At 37.3% G+C, this 25,308-nt stretch overlaps 1 protein-coding gene across 2 annotated transcripts in view; it reads right to left on the reverse strand.

Moving 5' to 3' along the window:
• Positions 1–1,780: 1,780 nt before the first annotated feature.
• PDGFD (platelet derived growth factor D) overlaps positions 1,781–25,308 on the reverse strand; it is a 244,309-nt gene continuing 220,781 nt past the window's right edge. For both annotated transcript variants that reach the window (XM_045818302.1, XM_045818301.1), the window contains exons 6-7: positions 17,372–17,586; positions 1,781–4,361 (exon numbers count right to left, since the gene is read on the reverse strand). In XM_045818302.1, coding sequence (XP_045674258.1) covers positions 4,236–4,361; positions 17,372–17,586 — 341 coding nt within the window. In that variant the 3' untranslated portion in view covers positions 1,781–4,235. The remainder of the gene's footprint in view (positions 4,362–17,371; positions 17,587–25,308) is intronic.

A 25,308-nucleotide genomic window follows, 5' to 3' on the forward strand; every position in this document is an offset into this window, starting at 1 on the left:
CATTGAAAAATCTTACATTTGATTTCCTGATCTCCTCAAATGACCTCCTTACCTTCCCAAAGTAATCATCAATCCTGATCCTCTCTGACTTAAAGATTGGTGGATAGAGATTAGTGAGAAAAAGAAGAAATGTGGAAGTAATTGGGAGAACAAGAAAGGTTAGAAGATACTAGAAAAGAATGAATTTGTGATATGGCCTTGATCAAAGATACAGGTTAGAGAATATGACCCAGACTTGAGTTCTCAGAAGAGAATTTGTATTATAAGCAGTATTTAAAATACAAATTGAATCCAAGAGTGGTTTTATCATTGGATCCTGGCCTTTAAAGCTGGCAAACAATATCTAACAGTTTAAAATAATTAGAAAGTCAAGTTTTTTTTTTTTTTTAGAAAATAAAGATTTGGCCCACAACTTGCTCATTGAACACATTAACCTTTATTATGGACTCAACTCCACTCCTTTTGAATGTGATATTTAAAAATAAAATTTATTTTTAAAAAGGTACAAATTGACTTGCAAATTCAGAACTATAAGATAAACAGCAAACATAAAGTCTTAAATCAAGCAGTTAATTGCTCATTCATTGTTGATAGCTAACTACTATATGTGGGAGTTATCCCAGGGTGTTATGTTAAGTTTTGAAGGCCTATGTACTCCTTAACTTGATCTTTAAAAACAACAGAATTTAAGTGAATGTCAATAAAACCAGTGAATTATAAATATCCTCTCTTTCAGCATATTTGACCAGGGCTGTCAGTAAACAAAATTGTACTTCTTAGGATTTCAGGTATGAATATTAATCTATGTATGTTAATGTAATGCTCTACCAGAAGACCCCAGGATAATGTGAACAATTTGGACATCTGCTGAGATGCTCTTAGAGGAAAACTAGATACCTGCACATTTCAGAAAATGAAATAAAATTATTAATGTATTCACATTAAAATATTGCTTACATATATGACTAGTATGAATCTTTTTACATAAAATCCAAGTTATCTGAATTAACTGCTATGCACAGCATTATTTGATCCTTTCCCTGTCCCTCCCTCACACATTAACGGGTATTTCCATGGTAAAATTGATTCTTTCTACATAATGCATATGTTTCTCCTCTTTTTACCCCAAATGACCTAAAACCACTAAACTAAATAAAGTGGCAGAGTTTCACCCAGCACTGCAGCTGTGATCCTGTCTCCGGTAGCATGATGATAAAGACTAAGCTACAAGCAAAAGCAGTTTTTGTGGTGAAAAGAGCTCTCCTTGTACTTCCCTTCCAACCCAAATTATAAACCAAATTTTATAGGAGTGTAGCCCCTAAACTGGTCTCCCCGAGCTGACCCACCAACTGGGGTGTCCATCTACATAGGAAAAGGTGTGAGGATGGACAAAAGGGAAATACGTCTGTGAAGTTATTGATTTCAGGTCCTGGAGGAAGAGATGAGCTATGAACTCTCTTAAGTGAGCAGTATCAGAGGAGAATATATTTCATTTAAAGGCCTGAGGGGAAACAAACAGTCATACAAGAAGCAAAAACAGTGGTAAGAGAACAACAAAACCCAAGATCCACCCCATTGCCTGGCTTTAGGACACAGACAGAGTAGAATCTTATTGTCAGTATACAAGTTTTGTGCCCTTTCAACATTCTAAAACCACGCCATTGAGCGTCAGAAATTGAGCGTTGTCACTCCAAACAGGTGCATGCATCTGTAAAAGTAAGTTTGTAACATTTTAAATGTACCTTTTAAAGACGCAGTGGAGTACTAAATAATGGAGTACTTTTGTTCAAAAGCAGTATTTATTTTTCATGAAGATAAGAAGCATATTACATTTGTTGTAAGGGGAAAAAGCTGCATGTTACCATATGACAAAAACAAAAATTCTACTTTTGAAAGTGCTTTGCCCTATAAGAATGTATTGAATGGAAGACATTATTTCGGGTGGATTTATTAGGGTTTGTTCTGAAATGTAATTTGTACAGTGAGTTTTTTATTCTTTTGATGGCAATGGAAGAGATTTATTGAATATATGTTGGAAGTGCAATAGATAACAGATATCCAATGGAGAAGTCTTAATAAAATACTGAGGAAGGAAAAAAGTGAGTGAATATGCCTGCTTGCATTTCATTCAGCTAATAAATAAAAAATACACATAGGGCTTTAACTGAAAACCATCCTGGTTATTGCAACCTGGAAGGTATATTGAAAATTGGGTAGAACACTCTAATTTTTCATATGTACAGACACAATGTGAGCTGAACAAGTTAGTGTGATGTAACACATTTTTATTTTTGTACAGGAATCCAATATTTTCATAGGAAGCTTGCAAATGGTCATGAAGGGGAAGAGTGGTTCCTGATTATTACAATGTTTGTCTCAGCTATTTGTGATGGTACATGGAGATTTTGGATAACTGAACAATCTCTATTTAATTTTATCACTCACCCCCCTGAGGTAAAAACCCTGGACACTTTTAGGGATATTTTGAAGGCATATCTTCAATAAGCATTGGCCTTTCATATAAAAAAACTGAGTAGAAATGAGCTAAGTGTAGTTGAAAATTTGGTCCTAAGAGCACCAGGCTTAAAAATCCAAGTGGCCACTCATCTGACACCTGGACCGAACAAGCTCCTGCCACATGCCCCTCATTCAAATTGGTTTTAGTCAATAGGGCCCTGGACTCATGGAAGAAATTGGCTTTCGTTTTTTCTTTCAAGGCAGGAAGAAAAATGCAGTTCCCTCTGAGCAGCCCTGCAGCTACCTGATTTCAGTGTTGCTCTCTTAAGAGTCTTGCCTTGGAGAATGATGAATCACTTCCTACTCCTAGAGTCGGTCTCCTTTAAAGCAGACAGACAGTAAGGAGCCAGAGAGGAAAAATTACTCTACATATCGATGACAGCCATCAATGCAAAAACAGTTTTGTAGTGGTAGAGCAGGGCCAAACTTGTGAACTCACAATTTGCAATGTGTCTTCTTAGAACATGATCCATAGATATGGAAAAGAACTAGAGACCCCAGATCTGATTTCACTTAGTTCAGAAATAGGGAATCAGAAATGGTGAGTGACTTCATGTTTAGGGATTTATATCAATAAGTTTGGGTTGTTTTAATACACAAAAACTTTCAGGCTATAAATAATCCATGATGGTGTGTCAAATATAAAATGCCATTGTAAATCCATGTCTGTATATCAAAGAGACAGGAACACAAAAGGAAATACATAAAACTAATTAGCATTGTTTTGAGAGTTCAAATCCATTATTAACTATGGATCCTAACACATTTTCCATCCAATTTCCAGTTAGGTTAATACCTTAATGCTTAATTTTTTGACTTTTAACTGCCCAAATCTTTCAATGAACAGTATTCTGAAAGGCTCGTGCAGAATTTCCATGCTATTCTCTAAAGAAGTTACTTCCATGGATGGGTTCTTGGGAACAATTTCTGCTATAGCTTATAAATTGTCTTCTGTAGGATTATAATAAATCCTCTGAGAAAAAAAATGAGACTGGTGTTATATAAATTTGAATGCCTCAGGAAGATGCAGAAAAAGAAGATTTAATTATTTAATTTCTAAAGTACCTATATTTTTATGGCATGCTTTTGAAGACCAGTAATTATTGTCTATATAGGTAAACATGTAGTGTATCTCATGGAAAAAAATGGTTTGGTTTGTGCTTTGTCCCCAGAAACCATATTTTTCCTTTTTTCAGAATTAAGATGTATACATAAAAAGCTCATCTATTGGTTTTTAACATATAAGGTGATTTCATTAAAAGAACAAGATCCAAAATTGTTTTGTGATTCAAAATTTAAAAATAAATTAACCTTCCAATATTTCAAAGACATGTTTCATGTATTAATATGTCTCTTATTTTTTCAAAAGATTTTAAGGATCTAAATGACTCAAACTTATTGTAAGCTCTGGTGTACTGGTTATATATACTGATAAACCATTTGATCTATTTATAGATAGACATGGATATACCCTCATATTCCCTGGAATAGTTTAATAACTATTATTAAATGCAATTCTATATTCTGGGTTATAGAGGTTGATGATATACCTTTCTACTTGCCAGAGCACTAACAAAGCTAGGTTGAAATTCAGCGACCACTTGTATTTATTGCTTTGCAGTCTAATAGTAAGTTCTGTTGCTGGTGGGAAAAGGATCTCTTACCACACCCTCTTTAAACTATAAGATCTTTCATGTTTAATGTATGTGCACATTCATTTATCGAGGTGGTCTGGAGCTGCAGATACAATCGCACCGCTCATGGTGATCCAATTGGATGTCAACGAGAGCCATGTAATTCGATCTGCCCCTCCTCCTGAAATGGCCAGGCTCAAACTTTAATACCTAGGAGAATAAACATATTTCTTGTTAGAAAGCCGTTCGAGTACAACTCAATACATACCGCTTATTCTCTTTTTGACAACTGGTTCTTAGCCCTTTGAGAATCCTGTTTAGAATTCACACATATAAATATTTTTATAGTCATCAACTCCTTGAAGTGGAGGGGTCAACTAATCACAGAGTAATACCTCCTGTGTGACCGACCTACCTGCAGTACCAAGATGACCTAAGGTGTCCTAGCAGGTATTTACTGATAGCTTCCTAAGAGCCTGCTTTGTCCCAGGTCCTGCAAATACTGTCATAATGATTCTTCTGCCAAAGCATATGTTATGGATAAATAACAATACTGAGCATATTACTATTTTTGTAGACAGGGCAATGAATAATGTCATGAACATAATATGCTGGCATGGCTGAATTATTATTATATAAAATATTTTGCCCTAATGAAGGTCATTAGCATCTAGTGACAATAAATGAAAATGTATATATATATATTAATATATAATACCTTTTATAATTCAAAACAGACCTGGCTCCACTAATCTTTGTACATTAACATTTGTGTATCAACACAGCATGTCCTAAATTAATAAAATGAATCCTCAATTGTTTAAGTTAGTAAGTTTAAACATAATGTTTTTTAACTTAGTAAGTTTAAATAGAAGCTATCTCTTCTTTCCTGCTATGGCCTTCACTGAAGTCAAGCATTAGTCATCACATAGTTGCAAAATTATATACGTATTCTTACATATAGTATATGGATAGTTAAACTGCTTCTCTTCTTTATGTTCTTAGCCTTCACTTTTGATTTTGTCCTATTTTCCTCTTAGACTCTAAACTCTGTCATAGCACACCATACAATTATGTATCATTTTGCAGTTTTCAAAGAATTTGCACAGATTCACTACTTCTTTTGTCCTCAGAAAAACCTTATCATTTTATAGATCAGAGAACTGAGACTTTAAAGAGAGCTAAGAGTCTTCTGGGTACTTGGACCTGGGAACGGGGCTTTTTTATTTAGGCTCCTAGAATGCTGACCCAGTGCCTCTACAATGCCTATGATTTCCTTTTGTGGCTCACAGGTGAGTGTAGGCCCAAGTGCTAGCTAGAGAGGAAACCAGATACACTTTGCTGATATATTTTGGCCCTGTCTGAAGGTTAGATGCAGTGAAAACTTGCTTTCACATCTGCATGATTTTTCATGGCATCCTCACAATTGTTTACAATGGATTATATTCCCAGCAGTTTTTTTATCCACACATTACCTGATGCAAGTCACAAAGAAACCAAAACCATCTATTAGGAAAAATCGGGCCATAGTCCTCAGAACTCATGCATCATAGTATATACCCTTTACTTTAGCATTTAGCTATGCTGTTCCAGGGTAGTTCCAGTGGGGAGAATAAATCACTGGCTTTGTTCAAAGTTCAGTCAAGCTAGCGAGCCTGGACCCTGCTAACAGAGAGTGGAGCAGAGAGTGGAGCAGGGAGACCTGTTTGTAGCAGAGCTTCAAAGGATTATTTATGAGGACAAAACCTGGACAGAAAGGAACCTCCTAAGAGAGTGTATGAGGGAGGCAAAAAGACTCAAAAGTATTTGATACTGAGATTACTAGTCCAAATGCCAGTTTTTTATTGATGTTCAGTTGCAGTTGTCCCACCTTTTTCTCCCTTGTTCTCCCCTGCCCCGAGCCCCCACACCCACAGTCAGTCCCCAACCTCTTGTTCATGTCCATGAGTTCTCAATTCATGTTCCTTGATTTGCCCCTTCCCCTTCTTTCCCCTGATATCCCCCTCTCCCCTCCCCTCTGGTTACTGTCAGTTCTTCATTTCCATGTCTCTGGTTCTATTTTGCTCATTTTGTCTTACTGATTAGGTTCCACTTATAGATGAGATCATGTGATATTCAGCTTTCACCACATGACTTATTTCATTTAGCATAATTCTCTCCAGTTCCATCCATGCTGTTGTGAAGGGTAGGAGCTCCTTTCTTTCTGCTGCACAGTATTCCATTCTGTAAACATATCACAGTTTTTTGGCCCACTCATTTACTGATGGGCACTTAGGCTATTTCCAGCATTTGGCTATTGTAAATAAAGCTATCAGGGGTGCATAGGTTCTCTTGAACTGGTATTTCAGGATTCTTAGGGTATAACCCCAGCAATGGTATCACTGGATCAAAAGGCAGAATCCATTTTTAGTTTTTTGAGGAAATTCCATAATGTTTTCCACAATAGCTACCCCAGTCTACATTCCCAACAACAGTATACTAAGGTTCCCTTTTCTCCACAACCTTGCCAGCACTTGCAGTTTGTTGATTTGTTAATTATGGCCATACTGATTGGTGTGAAATGGTATCTTGCTGTGGTTTTAATTTGCATCTCTCTGATGGCTAGTGATGTTGAGCATCATTTCATATGTTTATGGGCTCTCTATATGTCCTCCTTGGAGTAGCGTCTGTTTAGGTCCTTTGCCGATTTTTTAATTGGATTGTTTGTCTTCCTGGTGAGTTCTTTACATATTTTGGAGATCAAACCCTTGTCTGAGGTATCATTGGCAAATATGTTTTCCCACATGGTTGGTTCCCTTCTCATTTTGCTGATGTTTTCTTTAGCCGGGCGGAAGCTTTTAAATTTGATGTAGTCCCATTTCTTTATTCTTTCCTTTATATCCCTTGCCCTAGGGTATATATTGGCAAGAATAGTGTTATGTGGGATAGCTGAAATTTTCCTGCTTATGTTCTCCTCTAGGACTATTATGGTGTCATATATTATATTTAAATCTTTTATCCACATTGAGTTTATTTTGGTGCATGGTGTAAGTTGGTGGTCTAGTTTCATTTTTTTCTGATGTACTTGTTCATATCTCCAACACCATTTATTTAAGAGGCTATTTTTACTCTATTTTATGTTTCTGCCTTCTTTTTCAAATATTAATTGACCGTAGTGACATGAGTTTATTTCTGGGCTCTCTATTCTGTTCCATTGGTCTATGTGTCTGTTCTTAGGCCAGTACCAGACTGTTTTGATTACAGTGGACTTGCAATATACTTTGATATCAGGTATTGTGATCCCTTGTACTTTGTCCTTTCTCAAAATTGCTGAGGCTATTTGGTTCATTTATGGTTCCATATAAATTTTTGAAATATGTGTTAAATATCTGTGAAATATGTCATTGGTATTTTGACAGGGACTGTATTGAATGTATAGATTGCTTTGGCTAGTATGGATATTTTAATGATGTTAATTCTTCCAATCCATGAACATGGTATATGCTTTCATTTGTTTGTGTCTTCCTTAATTTCTTTCCTCAGTGTTCGGTAATGTTCTGAGCCCAGGTTTGTTTTGTTTTTTGTTTTTTTGTTTTTTTTTTTACCTCCCTGGTTAAGTTTATTCCTAGGTATTTTATTTTTCTTGTGGCTATAGTAAGTGGGAGTTTTTTCTAAATTCTGTTTCTTATATTTAGATGTTAGTTTACAAAAATGCTTTTGATTTCTGAGTATTGACTTTGTATCCTGCTGTTTTGCCAAATTTGCTTATTAGGTCAAATAGTTTTATGATGAAACCTATAGAGTTTTCTATGTACACTATCATGCCATCTGCAAACAATGACAGTTTTACTTCCTGCTTTCCAGTTTGGATATCTTTTATTTCTTTTTATTCTCTGATCACTGTGGCTAGGACTTCCAATACTATTGGAAATGGTTATTAAATAGAAGTGGTGAAAGTGGACACCCTTGTATTGTTCCTGATCTTAGTGGGACAGCTTTTAGTTTTTACCAATTGAGTATGATGTTGGCTGTAGATTTCTTGTATATGGCCTTTATTTTGTTGAAGTATGCTCCTTCTCCTCCCACTTTGCTGATTGTTTTTATTATAAATAGGTGCTGTATCTTATCAAATGCTTTTTCTTCATATATTGATATGATCACATATTTTTGTCTTTCCTTTTGTTTATGTGATGTTTTACATTTATTGATGTGCATATATTGAACCATCCTTGCATCCCTGGGATGAATCCCACTTGATCATGGTGTATGATCTTTTTAATATATTATTGGATCTTGTTTGTCAATATTTTCTTGAGGATTTTAGCATCTATGTTCATTAATGATATTGGCCTGCAGTTTTCTTTGTTGCATCTTTATCTGGTTTTGGAATTAGGATAATACTGGCCTTGTAAAAAGAGTCTTCGCTTCTCTTAGATTTTTTAGTATAATTTGAGAAGGATCAGGGTTATCTCTTCCCTAAATGTTTGGTAAACTTCTCCTCTGTAGCTGTCTGGTCCAGGGCTTTTGTGTGTATTCTTTTAGTCTCTATGTCATTTAATTCTGCTCTGATCATGATTATTTCCTTCTTTCTACTCTCTTTGGGCTTTGTTTACTGTTCTTCCTCTGGTTCTCATAGATGTAAGGTTAGGTTGTTTATTTGAAATTTTTCTGTCTTTTTTAGGCAGGCCTGTATTGCTATGGAATTCCCTCTCAGGACCGCTTTTGCTGTATCCCATGGGTTCTAGGCTGTTGTGTGTTAATTTTGTTGTGTGTTTCATTTTTTTCCTGAAGCTTTGTGATGTCTTCCTTGCTTTCATTGTTCACCCATTTAAAGTTTAATAACATGTTATTTAGTCTCCATGGCTTTGATTGTTTTTGAGTTTTTTCCTTGAGGTTGGTTTCTAGTTACAAGCCATTGTGATTCAAGAAAATTCTTACTATGATTTCAATTTTCTTGAATTTGTTGAGGGTTGTTTTGTGTCCTATCATGTGGTCTCTGTTTGAAAATGTTCCATATACATTTGAAAGCAATGTATATTTTGCTTGTTAGGTGTGAAAGATTCTGTATGTATCAGTTGAGTCCATTTGATCTAGAGTATTGTTCAGTGCCACAATGTCTTTGTTGATTCATTGTTTGGAAGATCTATCCATTGTTGATAGTGAGGTGTTAAAATCCCCTACTATAAGTGTGTTGTTGTCTATATCTTTCTTGAAGTCTTCCATGGTTTTCCTTATTTATTTAGGTGCTCCTGCACTGGAGGCATATATGTTTACAATGTTTATATATTCTTGATGGATTCTACCCTTAAGTATTATGAAGTGACTTTCTCTATCTCTTTTTTATGGCCTTTGTTTTGAAATCTATTTTGTCTGATGTAAGCATTGCTGCCCCAGCTTCTGTTCCTGTCCATTTGCTTGGAAGTTTTTTCTAACCCTTCACTTTATAGGTCTTTTAGTCTTTAAGTCTTTATAGGTCTTTTGTTCTGAGGTGGATCTCTTGTAGACATCACACATGCTGGTTCATGTTTTCTTATCCATTTAGCTACCCTATACCTTTTGATGAGAGCTTTTAATCCATTTACATTTAAGGTTATTATTGATAGGTACTTATTCATTGCTATTTTTTTACTTTGTAGTTGTGTTCTTCTCTCTCTTACTCTTTTCCTTCATCTTCTTAAAGCAGCTCCTTTAGCATATCTTGCAATGCTGGTTTAATGGAGGTGTATTCTTTTAGATTTCTTTTGTCAGGAAAATTCCTTATTTCACACTCCATTTTAAATGGAAGCATTGCCAGGTAGACAAATGCCAGTTTTAATAGCTAATTACATTGTTATCTTTTTCGTCTGCAATTCTGCACATACCATATGTGTCACTCAATTTCTCATGATTTATTATGCATTCTCTCTATTAATTGTATTTTAAGAGCTTTGAGGGCAAGAATAGCAAAACATTATGTTATAATGTTATAATCAATAACATTATTGTCATACTCTGTTATAAGCAACTTTGCAAATATTAAATTATTTGGAGTTCATTGCAACATTATTAGGTACTATTAAGTACTTTCCTCATTTTGTTCACAGATAAGAAGACAGAGAGAGAGAGAGAGATTAAGTTACTTGCCCAAAGTCATAGAGTTAGTAATTGCTAGAAACAGAATTTGACTCCCGTGTGGACTAGCTCATCCTTACCTATGAAACTGAAACTCTATACAGCTAGACAGCATGCTGACAACATAGTAGCTGCTAAAGAAACCTCCTGGGTGCAGGCAGTGGGAGATGCCCTCAATATAGAAGGGAGTGTATGTGCATGAATATTCCTTTTTACCTCCTCCCTGCATCTCCTCTGTTCTACCTCCAGCAAACACAGGGGACAAAGCAAACAAACCAGGAAATGAAGCTGAGGCCAAATGAGTGGGCCATGTTTTGGACCGCTTTTAATCCTTTCATATTTTTGAAATAAACTTTGAAGTAATGATAGTAGAATTATATTGACATTGGCCTTTCACTGCTCCCATGTTCTCTCCTGTTGGGTAACTATAGAAAATAATAGATGTTGCTTCTCTGTGAAAAAATAAGTAATAAGAGCAAAGCAAAAGATTAATTACCTTGTGAGGTAATTAATACAGTCATGCCCATGGCAGATACAAAAAGCCCTACTATGACCAAATATGCCCTGTTTGGACAGAGTGCCTAAGAAGGGGTTAGAGGATGGAGTCCTACAGTTTAGTCAAGATTTTCCCCAATATTGATTAGCTGCTATTGTCTAAGATTGTCTTCATGTAAACTAAATTTGGGGGCTGGCAGATGCAGGGGAGAAAAGTGATTTCTAAGAAGATGAGAATATGATAAATACTCTCTGTTTAAAGAAGGCCATTATGAAAGCCTAATAACTTGCAATGAGTGCCACTTATAAAATCAGTACTCTGTCTATTTGCTTTCTCATTTGATGGCAAACAAGAGTGTACTTGGGAATGACAGCAGAACCTCTGCAGTTAACTCATCTGTTGATTGTTCAGGGATTTTCCCTGTGTTTTATGTTGAGCAATATGAGCACAGCATATATGTGTTTTGCTGATAAGAAGAGAAAAATGAATTTGCAGACACTTTCCCAGACAAGACAGGAAAGCACTGTTTGAACAAAGTGAAAATTGAACTGCTTTATTGGCTGGTCACAGCACTGATGTCCAAAGCTTTCAGACCATATAATAGTCTTAAGTTCAGGCACACAGCACTGAAAGGAGGAAGAAAGCAAAGCTGATCTGCAGGATGGTGGAAAGTTAAAAGAAAAATGAAGAGCCTTTATCTGAGGAAGCAAACGGACTAGTTTTTTAGTCAACTTTAAAGGAAAGGAACCATTGAATTAATTACAGCCGCTGTTGGACACTTGCTAATAGAAACCATCACAAAACTATTTCCTATTTTTCTGAGCTATGATTCACAGTTTCAAGCACACACCGAAATAAAAATTCACTAAAGAAGAGCCAGCCATTTATTATCACCTGTGGGTGAAAATAGAAATCTCGACTCCTCTTCACCACCTGGCAAACCACGGGAAACCAGGGAAAGTTGACTTTAGTAAATGGAGAATGATGGAGCTAGTTGGCAGCTTTCATACCACCACACAAGGTCGAAAGTGCTCATTTTGCAAATTACTGTATCACAAAAGATATTTACTACAGTGCCAATAAACATTGAATGAATCATCACCATAAAGTTATATACTAATAAATGTCACCAGGCAGATAAGCTATCTGCTGAGTTGGGTTCTCATTTATTGAGATTTAAAAAAAAAAGGTTGTTAAGCCTGTGTAACAATTCTCAAATTAAAGGTTTGCATAGGAACACAAAGATATATTTCAGGACAAACAGAATGTATAACAAACCTGAATCATTGAGAGTTTATTTAAGATTCTACTCAACTTCTAAAGCAGGCACTGTTCGATACAGTTTCTTATCTTAAGAAAATAAAAAATCACTTCATATTCTTGCTTGTATTTTGACTTCTTCATGCTTTAGACTATACGAAAAATGTGTACAGCGTTAAGATTTTTAAGGTCTGGTAGTCAATTTTTCTGAAATCCAAGTGACTACAAGCAAAAATACTTTGAGAAGGGATAACATTATTTTCTACCTAACTGCCCAGCTTGCATGCAGTAGTTGCAGCAGAGGCTGAGCCCTGTAATAAAAGAACTGATACCAAGTCATAAGATACAGCATTCAATTAAAAATACACAAATGAAAAAAAGTTCAGTAATGTTTTGCAGACAAATTAAGTTTGAATATGATCAAAGACTGGGTTTACAGTGAGGATCTATAAAATGCTCATGAATTTTGAAAATGCAATCTCGACATCATCTGTGGATATTTACTTCTAATACAAGATTTCTGTGGGCACCCTGGCTTTATTATAGGGTATATTTGGGTGCAGCCCTTACCTTTACAAAACTAAATAGTCAAATGATTTTGACAGTGTCTTAGAGAATTAATGACTACACGTCCAGCCTGCCCATTGCAGGAAATATAATGGAAACCTAACTGGGCACAAAATTTCAGAGCATGGCCTTAGCCCTAAGAACCGGTCATCACATAGGTGGGTATCATTTACCTGAGATATATGATGCCCCAGGACAAGTTTGCTAATCTTTGGCAGGAAGCCCTGATATGAAGCTAGATTTGGACGGGAGAGAATGTGCACATTTGGCAGTACTTCAACGGAGTGCATTCACTTGGGAAGAGAGGAAGTCAGAACTGAGAAAGCCAGAAAATGCTCTCAGAAAATCCCACTCACATCTGTTTTGTGCTTTAGAGTCTACAGACGCTTTTATTCACACAGCATCCCTGGGAGGTAAGGAGCACAGGTGCAATTATTAATGAGTAAATCACCTTTTCTATAAACATTAACTGTTGCAGACCATATCTTAATTCTTTTGTATTTACCTAGCACCTCAACCACCAATTTGTTTATATTCCTTACATAATTTCAGTAAGATGAAATTTGGGGGCTAGGCAAGAGTGCAACAATTAATGTATATCATGCAATTTCAGGGCTTGCCTGGGAACTCAAAATTGAAGGTTCCAACTAAGGAAACCTAAGGCCTTGGGAGGTTTTACTTGGCTGGCCCTAGGTTGCCACCCATGCAGCGTAGCTGGAACCAGAATCTACATCTTTTCTCTTTTAGTCATACAACTTTTCGCTCCATTGCCCTGTCTCAAGGAAAACATAGAAACGGCCTGAAAAAGAGCTATCTCCTGGTTTCACTTGAAGAGGGAGAAGGGGAAAAAAGAAGAAAGAGAAAGAAGGAATCAGAGGACTCTATATAAACTCTGAAAATGATGTTCCAGGAAAAAAAATAGAAAAGAGATTTTCTAGACTTTTATTCTTAGTTAGTTATATCATAACCCAACATTTCATTGTTTTTATCATAGAGTAGAAACTGTGAAAAAAAAAAAGCTTTTCTGTTTTCTTGGTCTCAATTTACAAATTTAGCTAAATAACAAAACTAGTGACAGTTAAAGCATATAAAAATTAAGAGTACTATTATTTTATCTCAAGTCTGAAACTCAACATTTTATGACCTTTAATTAATCTTTTGTTTCATTTACAAATACCTATCAATATCTCTAACTCAAATTAATAGGAAGCACTTTTTAATATAAAATTCTTCTTTAAAATAAAAATAATCCTCTAAAGTCATTTTTAAGTTCTGTGCAGAGACAAGAATGATTCTACATGTTGTAAATGTATCAGAAATAGGCTTGTGTGTTCAATATGGTTGCTATTAGCCATATGTAGTTATTTACAGTAAAGTTAGTTAACAGTAAATGAAATTCAAAATTCAGTTTCTCATGTCCACTACATACATTTCAACTGCCACATAACCAGCCACCTGCTACTAGTAATTACCATATTGGACAATGCAGATGTGAAACAGCTCCATCACTGCAGAGTGTTCTTCTAGTGTAGGGGGGTTATATTAGTTTTGTGAAAAAATCATGAGAGAGAAAAAAGAAAATTAATTGCTATCTTTCACTCTCTCTGCTGTCTCCCAAGTTTTTAGCTGTTGACTGAATAAACAGAGGAGACCAAATGATGAAAAATAGTAAATATTGATGAAAGAAGTCACCATATTTCTAGGGAATAGCATAGTCCTTCTTCATGAATTATCAAGGGAGGATGAGAACTGATATATAACATCCTCTGTCTACATAATATGTTCCCTGGAAACTTCACTATTTAAAAAATCACTATCTAATCTATCTTGTATATCCTATATACTCCAAGAGGCATAGGATAGTTGTTAGGAAAAAGAAAAAAATGCTTTAGTAGAATTCCTACAAACCTTTGAGAACAGAATATAATAAAGATGCTAACATTCTATTGCACAGTGAAGAATGCTAAAACCCCAACAGGAGAAATAGCACAACCTGTGAAAAAAAAAGCAATGATATTAGCTTCATTAGGAGCTTTATAACCTCTCAGTTTTATTCCTTAAATGCTGAGCATTAAAGTATTTGTGGAGAGTCACATAGGCCTGCTTATATGATGAGTTCTAGTCACCCTTAAGGGTGCTCATCTCTCATAGAAACTCATTTCACATTTCATCAGTTATAACCAGGAGATGAGGAGCCTGCATTTTCATTTCTCTGAGTTAAGAATGTAGACATAGAACTATAGAGTAAAGGGCTAGGATTTCACCCTTATTAGCCTAGCTCAAGCAGCCTGCGTTTCTGGAAATGAACCAAGCCTTCCGCTCTTTTCCTTGGGGCACTCAGCAGAGTGATCACTGTGACATACTTCAAGGGTATTTTAGGAGTGTAAGGGAAATGTGACAGGCTTGTTTTTCCAGGTACGCAGTTACTGGGTGAGTGTTTGGTGCTCTCTTGTTCCTTTGTTCAGCACTTGGCAGAGGGATTTTGTATAGAGCTCTGCAGACTTCTAGAAGTAAAAATATTATGACACGTTTCCAAGAGATGCTTTAGACAGGAGTTTCAAAAGATGCCAACATTTTAGACTCATTTGTGTGACTGAACAAAGAGATCAAGGGCTTCCCTTTCCAGAGACTAATTGTTTACAGGAATTTACAGGTAACAGCTATTGTGTGTGGAGATAAGAAAGGAACTAAGAAAAGGACCCTGTCTGGGCGGCGAGGGTCCTTTTAAGTGTATGTTTAACTCTGCCATTTCCGCAATAAAAAATTTAAAAAAATCAAGGTCCTGGCTGGCGTAGCTCAGTGGATTGAGCTCGGGCTGCGAACCAAAGTATCGTAGGTTCAATGCCCAGTCAGGGTACATGCCTAGGTTGCAGGCCATGACCCCCAGCAACTGCACAACTCTCTCTCTCTTTCTCCCTCCCTTCCCTCTCTAAAAATAAATAAATAAAATCTTTAAAAAAATCAAGCTGTAACTTGTATCTGACAAGAAAACCACGAGGAAAACAAAACACTCTCCAAATACATCAAAGACTGAACTTGAATGTTTTCTCTCACAGTTATGATGAGGTAGAGATCTTGTCACCTCCTACCTTATTTGAACTCTAACTGGATTACTGCTTTCTGCACTCACCTTCAGGTTATAACTAAACATTACAATATTCAGGTTCTTGAAAGTAAGGACAATATCCAACCTAGAGTTCATCAGGTAGTTCAAATATAAAACACAATGAACACAGATGATAGCATTCTCTGGATAGAAGGCTTTTTCCCCCTCTTTGAAAACTGTGCAGGTGGAGTAAGAAACTCTTGTGAGTAAGAGAGTATGTTCGGTGTAGGTCTAAAATAATGTGTTTGCCTTTTGTAAGGTAAGCATGGTCAGTGCCCCTGGCTTCCCGTATTTCCTAAGTGGAAAATACCAGTTATGTTGTGTCCATTTTCATTATGCTCAATTACCTCCCAACTTACTCTTGTGTTATTGTTTTCAGGATAACAAATCCATTTTACGAAGTTGGAGATTTTATTTAGGGAGCACTATCCCTTTCTTATTGTTTTGGTGGATACTGATAAAAAGCAACTTAACAACAATTCCTAAAAATAGTGTCTACTTCACATTTCAGTTATATTTTTAAGCATTTTCTGCTTGATGTTTCATATCGTGAAAAACACATTTCATATGCAATGTATTACTTGATCCCCAGAACCACCCCACAAGGAAGGGACTATCTAACATATTTTCTTAGTCCCATTGCACATGTGTGAAAACTGAGTCTCTAGACTTCAGTGACTTGCATGTGTTCCCACAGTCAGGAAGCAATAAAGCTGCTGTCACTGTCAGGGGAAGCCCTAACTCCCCCATGTCTACTCTTTAATGCTGAACAAAAAGCTATATATTTTAAAAGAGAGAGCACAGTGTGACTAGTAATGAGAACACTGACTCTGGAACCAGTCGATCGGAGAGTAGATCCTGGCTCTGTGGTTTATCAACCATGCCGTACTGGCCAACTCACTGGTCCTCTTAGGCCTCAGTTACTCACCTATAAAAGAGGATAAAAATAACATCCCCCTCCCCCTTTACAGCAGTATTGAGAAACTGCTAAGTGAGTTAATGATGACTTACAATAGTATCTGACACATGCTAAGTGCTCATGAGTGTTTGTCACTATAACTATTATTAAAGGTTACTGCTCTCTTCTTAAATATTTGTTTTTCTTATTTCTTTTACTTATTTTTACATAATTTCAGAGCTTATTTTCCAGGTAGCACTCAGAGTATTTAGAAAAAATTAGCATTCATAAAAGAAAAATATGTTCATATTTACAGAATGAAAAAGTCTCTGACAATGTATATTTTCTGAGAAATCATTTGCTATCTTTGCTTAATTTTTTAATAATGTGATTGCATTAAAGTTTGGCTCTTAGCATTTTCTTAAAGAAACTTACATTTTGCAGTTATATCCTGTAAATACATGTCATGCTCTTTCTACAAGGAGCCAAGTAAGCTCTGAAATTACTTCATTATACATTTGACTATATATGTATTCTAACAAGGCTGTGTCGACCTACATGGATTAGAAAGAGGAATCCCTTCTTTAGGATTGACTTAGACCCTTCCCAGTGCATTCAGCTTGACAAATTTAGTGCAAGTATAATTTCAGCTCCCCATCATTCCCCTGGCTGGATGCTCCCACACACCGAACAGCCTAACTGTGTGCAATGGTGCTGTCTTCCAGCACCCTGTGGATTACATGACTTTTGCAGCAGAAACTGCTAGACGCAGCACTACAAAAAGGCCTTTGAGAACAACATACCTCATGATACTTTTTCACAGTTTTCCCGGAATTGCACTTGCAGGACTTCCAGCTGACAGTCCCACAGCCACAGTTTCCTCCACAGCGCTGCACAAGGAGACAGCGTGGAAAGAAGACGGCGTTGGTCAGCTTCAGCTCCTCTCTTATGTTTACTGAGTAATTCCTGGGAGTACAACTGTAACGCTTGACATCATCATTGAGCCTGTCCAGGTCAACTGTAAGAAACGCATACACTATGTAAGCAAGTGCACAGCTGTAAGCAAAACACTCAGCATGTGCTTTGGGAAATGGGTGGGAAGATTCTCTGACAACAATCTTAACCTGAGGACTGAATATGTCCTTGGGATCTCAATTACTATTCTGAACATCAGAGGTGGAAAGTCTAATTTTTCATTTGATCCTGTCTGCCCTTAAAAAAAAATAACAACCACCAGCAACAACTAAAGACCAGAAAACCCTCAAAAACATGACTAAGTCTACATATTGGCTCAAATTTCCTTGTAACTTTTTTTAACGCAAAAATAATGTTCTGAAGTTAAAAAGAGAAATGATCAGCAATGTAAAATAATTGCGTTCTTAAAAAATTTCTTCTTGATATTACTTAAATCTAATTTGAATCACATGAGGGACACATTAGGGACAATTGTTCTAATGTATTTAAATGGCGATGAAATTTTACAAGAAAATGTGAGAAAGAAAAAGCTCATTTTAATTCAAAGGTCAACCGAAACATTAAAGAAAATGGCATTTTTGGGGTTGTGAATATGCTACATATTTGTGCTTTGGGTCCTAGATGGCAGTATAGTCCAGTGGTTAAGTTCCTGGCTCTGCAGTAAAGACACAGCTGTTCTCACATCATGGTTACACTTCCTTTTAGTTAGAAAGTTACTTAACTACTCTGAACCTCTGCTTCACCTATGAAACGTAAATAATACAACTACCTATTTTACAGCAGTATTTGAAGGACTGAATCTAGAATGCATGACACTCAATTAATGCTATTTATTATTATTCATTTTGGTTGATTTTCATTGTTTCTGCATATTTTCCTTTTAAAGTCTAATGGTAAAAAATTAAAAGAAAAAATGCAGGCCATTTTTCTTTGTTGCTTTCTTTGGGCCTTTCATCTATGTAAATGATTGTTCAGGAGTATGTTTACTGGGACTTCTATGAATGAAGATTATCACTGTAAATTTCAAATTTTATCCATAAATATGTATAGGAATTACATTTATATTATTATAGTACATAAATTACATTTTAATTAGTGGTCTCAAAATTTAATCATCCATCCACTTGACATCCAAACCCTCTGACTGATGAGCACATGCATGACTATGTTCTCAGAAGAATGCAGTTAGAGAAAGTCCCCGGTCTGCTCGGGTTCCACGCCATGTCCCAGTGCACTTCCCTTGTCACCACAGGTCACTGCATGAGGAATTCCACAAATGTCGGGCAGATAGCATCAGGCTGGCCCCAGACTTTAGCTCCAACAAGTGTCTTAGTCGTAAATGAAAATTGCTTGAGGGGCAGTAAAGAGTGCTCTTTGGGGCAGAGGTCAAAGGCTAAGGACACTGTCAGTAGAATGTATCTGAGGGAAACTGAAAGAAAAAAAGTCACTAGTGGGTGAAGAGTCCACTTAACCCCGTGAAGTCAGCTGAAAGACTGGCCAGATGGCTGCAGGAAGCCTTGAATAAGGAAAGAGCTGGCAACTGGATTGGTGCCCTGCTCTGAGTCCTTTTCCACATGAGTGACTATGCCTTGATTCTCAAGGGCAAGCATTTTTCCCCAACAATTTATATGCTGAGCCCAGGACACTGTGGGGGCTGAATAAATGCTAAATAGTTACTGTGCATAATTTATTGCTGTTTTTTTCTTCCTTTGTAAAGATGTCATACATTTTAGCTATAATCAATCCAGATTTAAATTGAGTGAACTCTGTCTTGGGAAAGGAAATATTTTATTGCTGCTAAAGCCCTGCAGATAACTGCAAGCAAAGCAAGAAGGATTACATAAATGGATTAAGAAGTGCAGCAACCATCCATTACCAGTGTCACCCTGAGATAAATACTATTGCTGGCCTGTGGACAGGGCTGATGCAGAGGGCCAAATCTGCCACTTGTGGTAATGGGAATATATTTTTGTTGAGCATTGCAGAGTAAAGAGGTGCAGTTATCAAGAAGAGGTCGTAATGTGCAGGAAGGCAGGGAGGGATAGGTAGGAAGTAATGGTACAGAGTCTCTCCTTAGTTCAGTCCTCTGCTAGGCGCCTTACACCTATGACTACACTTCCTGATTCCCCACCCTTTCGAGGTGGCTATTACTTACCCAAAGTGAAGAGTAAGTGGGAAAACTGGAATTGAAATCCTTTTCCCTTTTTGCTCTATAGTCTTTGTCAGAGCAGTGGAATGGGGGAATGACAGGTTTCCAATAGCTGAAGGAAGGACACCCTGCCCCCTGTGCTGTATCAAGCTTTTCTGTAGACTGTCATAGTGGGACTGGGGTGGGGAATGGCTATATTCTTATCTCCAGAATGTATCCAAGCCAAATTACAGTATGCTTGCCTTATGGGAATATAACTAAACACCAAAGTGCCCTCAACACACCAGAATAAGGTATGTATGTCTTACTTGCCTTAAAACCCAGTTCTGTGCATTGTATCACCAGTTTACTGACTAGCATGGGTTACTTCTGGTTCCTCCCCACCATGAAGAGATCTACCATACTGTCAGTTTTATGCATCAATTCCCTAATGTGACTAAGAACTGTGGCCCAGTGTGACTGCTATGGAATCCAGCCGCCCTGTTTATCAGGCGATTGAAACCACAGGGACGCTCAATTTAGAACTAGAACTAAAAGGTTCTTCTGCCTGGATGCAAATAACTTCAAAGCAAGATTGCAGACTTTCTGCAGGAGATACTGAGTTTCCAGTCAAGGAAGACTGATTAGCAATGCAGCAGAGCAAGGAGCCAGGCAAGGGGCTGAGCAGCAATTAAGACTTCCGATGGTACTTGGGGGCGGAAGTTGGGCTCTGGCATGAGACTGGTGGGAGGGAGGAAGGCCAAGAGGTACAAGTTCAGGGAGAAGGGCTGCCCTTTCCTTTCCTGCTTCAGTCTCCATGGAGGAACATTACAGGGCAGCAAAAATGTTCCAAATTTAATTCAAAGGCCCATTAATTTCACATAATTTCCCTAGTTCACCCAGGTGTACATAATGTTATAATTCCTCTTTAGCATTTTTTTTTTAGTTTGAGTCTTCTTGCCTTTCCATGGCTCAGTTTGATGTCAGTTAAGTTTTCAGGGCTATGCACTGACAATCTGTTAAAAAGGCTGCAAAGGCTTCACTGTCCTCAAGGGTTTCCCCTGGGCACATTAATCTGGTGTGTGGCCCCCCTGCACAGTACCACGGGAGCCCCCTTCTATCAGCAGCCCTGGCCTCAAAGCATAGCCCAGTCACAGAAGTTCCTTGGATTGTTATTAGAGTTCTGGGCTCTGAGCATTGGGGCGGGAATGTGTAAAGCAATGGTGTATTGGAGAAAGCACATCCTTGTTATAGTTTCTAGTTTATTAAGGCTTAGGTGTGGGAGAAAGGAGAGTCCCCCTGGTGTTTCTGATCCTGGCCATTTATATTCTCAACTACCAGGAACATGAAAAGTTCTGCACACAAATGATTGCATGAAATTCCCCAAAATCTATGAATTACATACCACTATTGCCTTTATGTTTACAGTTGAGAGGATTGAGATTTCAGAAGGTTAAGAACAAACGTGGTCCCAATGTCAGACACTCAGTCAGTGATGGAGACACAGTTTAAATCCTGGCTTTTTCAAGCTTCTTGCACTTATGAGCCCCAGTCTGAAGATTTGAAGGAGGGCACAAAGATCAATTTCCATGAGCCATGTTGGAGCCTACCCCCTAGAGAACACATGCTGTCCAAATGACATGGCTTCACATGTGCTGACAGGCACTGACCTATCATTTTCAAGATATTGTCAATTGCATATACCCAAGCATGTGCTCCTGTGCACACAATGCCATCTGTCAGATTCTACCTAAACAGTGCACCATGTTCTGGCTAATGAACCAGGCAAATGTTAGCAAGCCTATTTTTTTCTTTGATGTGAAGCAATATAACATGTTTCATCTTTTCAACTAAACTGAGGGGTCTTTTGTCTATTCATGATTTTCATTTTGTTCTATTGTTTTCTTTGTTTAGATGCTTCTCCTCCACTAAGACATAAGGTTCTAAGAAACAGAGTTCATTATCTTTTTATCTCCCCTGTCCTAGTGCTCTGGCCCTGGAGGAAGGACCAAATAGAGGTCAGTTAAGTCCACCTCTTCTAAAACCATTTGGTTTCAACAATTAGAAGCAGGATACTGCTGAAAGAAACACATCTTTGTAGTCTAAGGACATGGGCTATTTTAGAATATTTGAAATAACCAATTAAATCCAATAAAAAAAAACTGAAGTCACTATAAACCCCTGGACCAGTGTTTCTGATTTTCTTTAAATATATATCTTTTGTGACTCTGAATAAATACTCAGAAACTTAAAATCTAAATTAGAGAAAGTTGCAGCCATTTATAGCCCTAGTAACAATCCCTATTTTTTTTTGCAAGGAATAGGTGCTGAATAGCTATTATCTGAATAAATCAAGCTACCACTGGTGTTAGATTAGAATTGAGAAACTAGGATTTAGAGCTATGATGCATGAAGATAACTGCACCAAAACCCATGGAACCTAAAAGTGCTATGCAGGATAGAGGACGGCACACCAGGAAGGCTGGTCCCCAACACATGTCAAAAGCTGCTCAGGAATATATCCTTTGCCAAATGGAAAATAATGTCATAATCTGTCATGTAAAGTGCTAAAATTTTTACTTTGATGTTGCAACACTAGACTTATAATGCTTTAGGCAGGGGTGAGAGGTTTAGCAACTAAGGGATTTTAGCTTCTCTCAAGGTTCATAAATTACTCAGGAAGAGTCTTCATCTTTATGGACATTACAACCTCACTACAATTTTCCAATTTCCTTTTCCATAAATTAGCACATAATTGTGAAAGCTATTTCCACCTTTCAACCCCAATTTAGAAGTGCAAGTAAATATGGCAAGAATAATTATAACTTTTAATGAGGGAATGTCAAGGTATTTTAAACTTAAAATCTTGAATTCTATGACTGTATTTGCTGGTTTAATTTCTAAAGACTGGAAACATTTACCATTGTGTTTATAGAAATCAATCTAAATTATATTAAAAAGTTCCCAATCAGACAATTCCTAATTTTCAGGGTTTAATAACACTGTTAAGTAATGAGTGAATGAAAATGTATTGTGTGCCTACTATGTGCCTGGTATTGTGTGAGCCTCTTTCACAAACTCCAGTATTATTGAACCCTCATAACTCACCTTAGAGACTACCATTCCCCATTTGATAGTTGTAACTGCGGTGTAGGAGTTAAGTGACTTGTCTTAAGTCACTGGACATAGAGTTGGCCTTTGACAAATATGTGCTCAAAAATGAATGGATGAGTGCAAGAATATCTGCAAGGCATTTAATTAGGCCCCAAAGCAGCTCATACCATCATAAGACAATTCTAAGAACTCTAGGAACTTGTGACCTGGGGAGATGTATGAAGTGCATTTATCTATGAAATGAAAAGTGAGAACACAGGTAAGGAGAGAAAAAGAATCGAGGAGATCTCAAATATCCCGCGTTCTCTTAGCTACTAGATTACGAATCTTTGAACCTTAAACATCATGAGTTTCCCACAGCATGGGCTTTGCAGCCAACAAACCCAGATAAATGTCAAGGCTCTCTACACTTTGTAGATGTTAGGGAAAATTTCTGAATTTGTTTCTTTTACCATATAAAATAGGAATAAGAATACTCTCCTGCCAGGGAATTTATTAAGATTGATTGAGCTCCAAGGAGGACACACAGAGGATCCAGAGACAAATGAAAAGATGCTCAATATTGCTAGCTATCAGAGAGATGCAAATTAAAACCACAGTGAGATACCACTTCACACCAGTCAGAATGGCCATCATAAACAAAGCAACAAACAACAAGTGTTGGAGAGGTTGTGGAGAAAAGGGGACCCTAGTGCATTGTTGGTGGGATTGCAGACTGGTACAACCACTATGGAAAGCAGTATGGAACTTCCTCAGAAAACTAAAAATGAATCTTCCTTTTGATCCAGAAATTTCAATGCTTGGATTATATCCTAGGAACCCTGAAATACCAATCCAAAAGAACCTATGCACCCCAATGTTCATAGCAGCACAATTTACAATAGCCAAGTGCTAGAAGCAACCTAGGTGCCCATCAGTAAATGAATGGATCAAAAAACTATGGTACATTTACACAATGGAATTCTATGCAGCAGAAAGAAAGAAGGAGCTCCTACCCTTTGCAACAGCATGGATGGAGCTGGAAAGCATGATGCTAAGCGAAATAAGCCAGGTGGTAAAAGATAGATACCATATGATCTCACCTTTAACAGGAACCTAAACAACAAAACAAACAAACAAGCAAAATATAACCTAAGTCACTGAAATAGAGAACAAGCTGACAGTGACCAGAGGGGAGAGGGGAGGGAATTTCAGGAGAGAATGGGAATGGTTTACAGGAACAAATATAAAGGACACATGGACAAAAACTAGGGGGGAGTAGAAATGGGAGGGAGGGGAGAGGGATGGGTGGGTGAGCTGGGATGAGAGTAAAGGACAGAAAACTGTACTTGAACAACGATTAAAATTAAAAAAACTTATCAGGAAGCATTTTAGACAAATTTATGCCAATAAAGTAGACATTCTAGATTAAAAAAAAAGAAAGATTCACTGAGCTGAGTGTTTGAAGCATAGGTCCAAATCCTAGCTCTTGGTAGATATGTCCCACCTTATTGTTGAAATGAGTAAAACAGATCAATGAGGTAAAAATAAGAATAGAATCACACAAACAGCCGACATTCTGCAATTGGTGATCACTAAGAAAAGGAAGGTCATGCCTACCTTGGTCCAAATGTCAGAAGGCAATGATCACGTGCATTCAGTTTAAAGTCATGAGGCTTAGCACAGTCGTTTGCAAGTAAAGACACTTAATGAGCCAGATCTCCCAGTACCAGCAGTTTCAGCAGGGGTGTGTGATTTAGGAAGGGTGGGCTTTCTCTTTAAATCTGTTGGGGTCCTGAGAAGAAGGATGCTAGAGGTGTTCCCCAATACTTCACAGAAAAAGGGGCACAGGATCCACAAGCCAAACCCATTCATCTCTAACAAGAGTGATTGTTAAGGGAAAGGCACATTTGCCCAGGCAGATGTTAACATTTCCCTATGGCTTTCCACAACCAAATGGGTTTTTCTAATCAATTTGCATTGGGGTCATGTGCCTAGATGGGAGGGATCACGTGAATACTGACAGTAAGGTTAGGATACCCACAATGATAGACAACCTGGACTAGGGTAAGAGCAGGGGCTGCGTTAAGAGGCAGGGGGTGGGGAGGGATCCTTGTTCCCAAGCTGAGCTTTTCTTCAACCATCTCGTGATTGTGCCCTGGTAGACACATGCGACACAATAAACAGTATGGTCTTTAGAACTGAGTGAGTGGGGAATCTAGATACTTACAAATCATATTAGTTATAAATAGTGCCTACACCCTAAAAAGAAAAGATTTGTAAAGGAAACATCCAGCAGCAAAATGGTGCCAGAATGTTTCTGGGTAAATAGTATCATAGAAAAGTTTAGTACTTGGCACTCATCGTATAAACTTTTTTGAGTGTACTGATTATACAGATACTTAAATCTGACAATATTTATGCACTCTGTAGGAGGTTTTCAGATTCCTGATTATCTTAGAGCCTTCCAGAGAAGAGAGCAGAGGAGTTCACAGAAGTATCTTGCTTCTGTGCAGATTTTCATATTCAAGTAATAATAGTAGT

The sequence above is a fragment of the Phyllostomus hastatus genome, unplaced genomic scaffold, assembly GCF_019186645.2.
Source record: "Phyllostomus hastatus isolate PE091 unplaced genomic scaffold, TTU_PhHast_1.1 phas_scaffold_317, whole genome shotgun sequence".
Taxonomy (NCBI): Eukaryota; Metazoa; Chordata; class Mammalia; order Chiroptera; family Phyllostomidae; genus Phyllostomus; species Phyllostomus hastatus.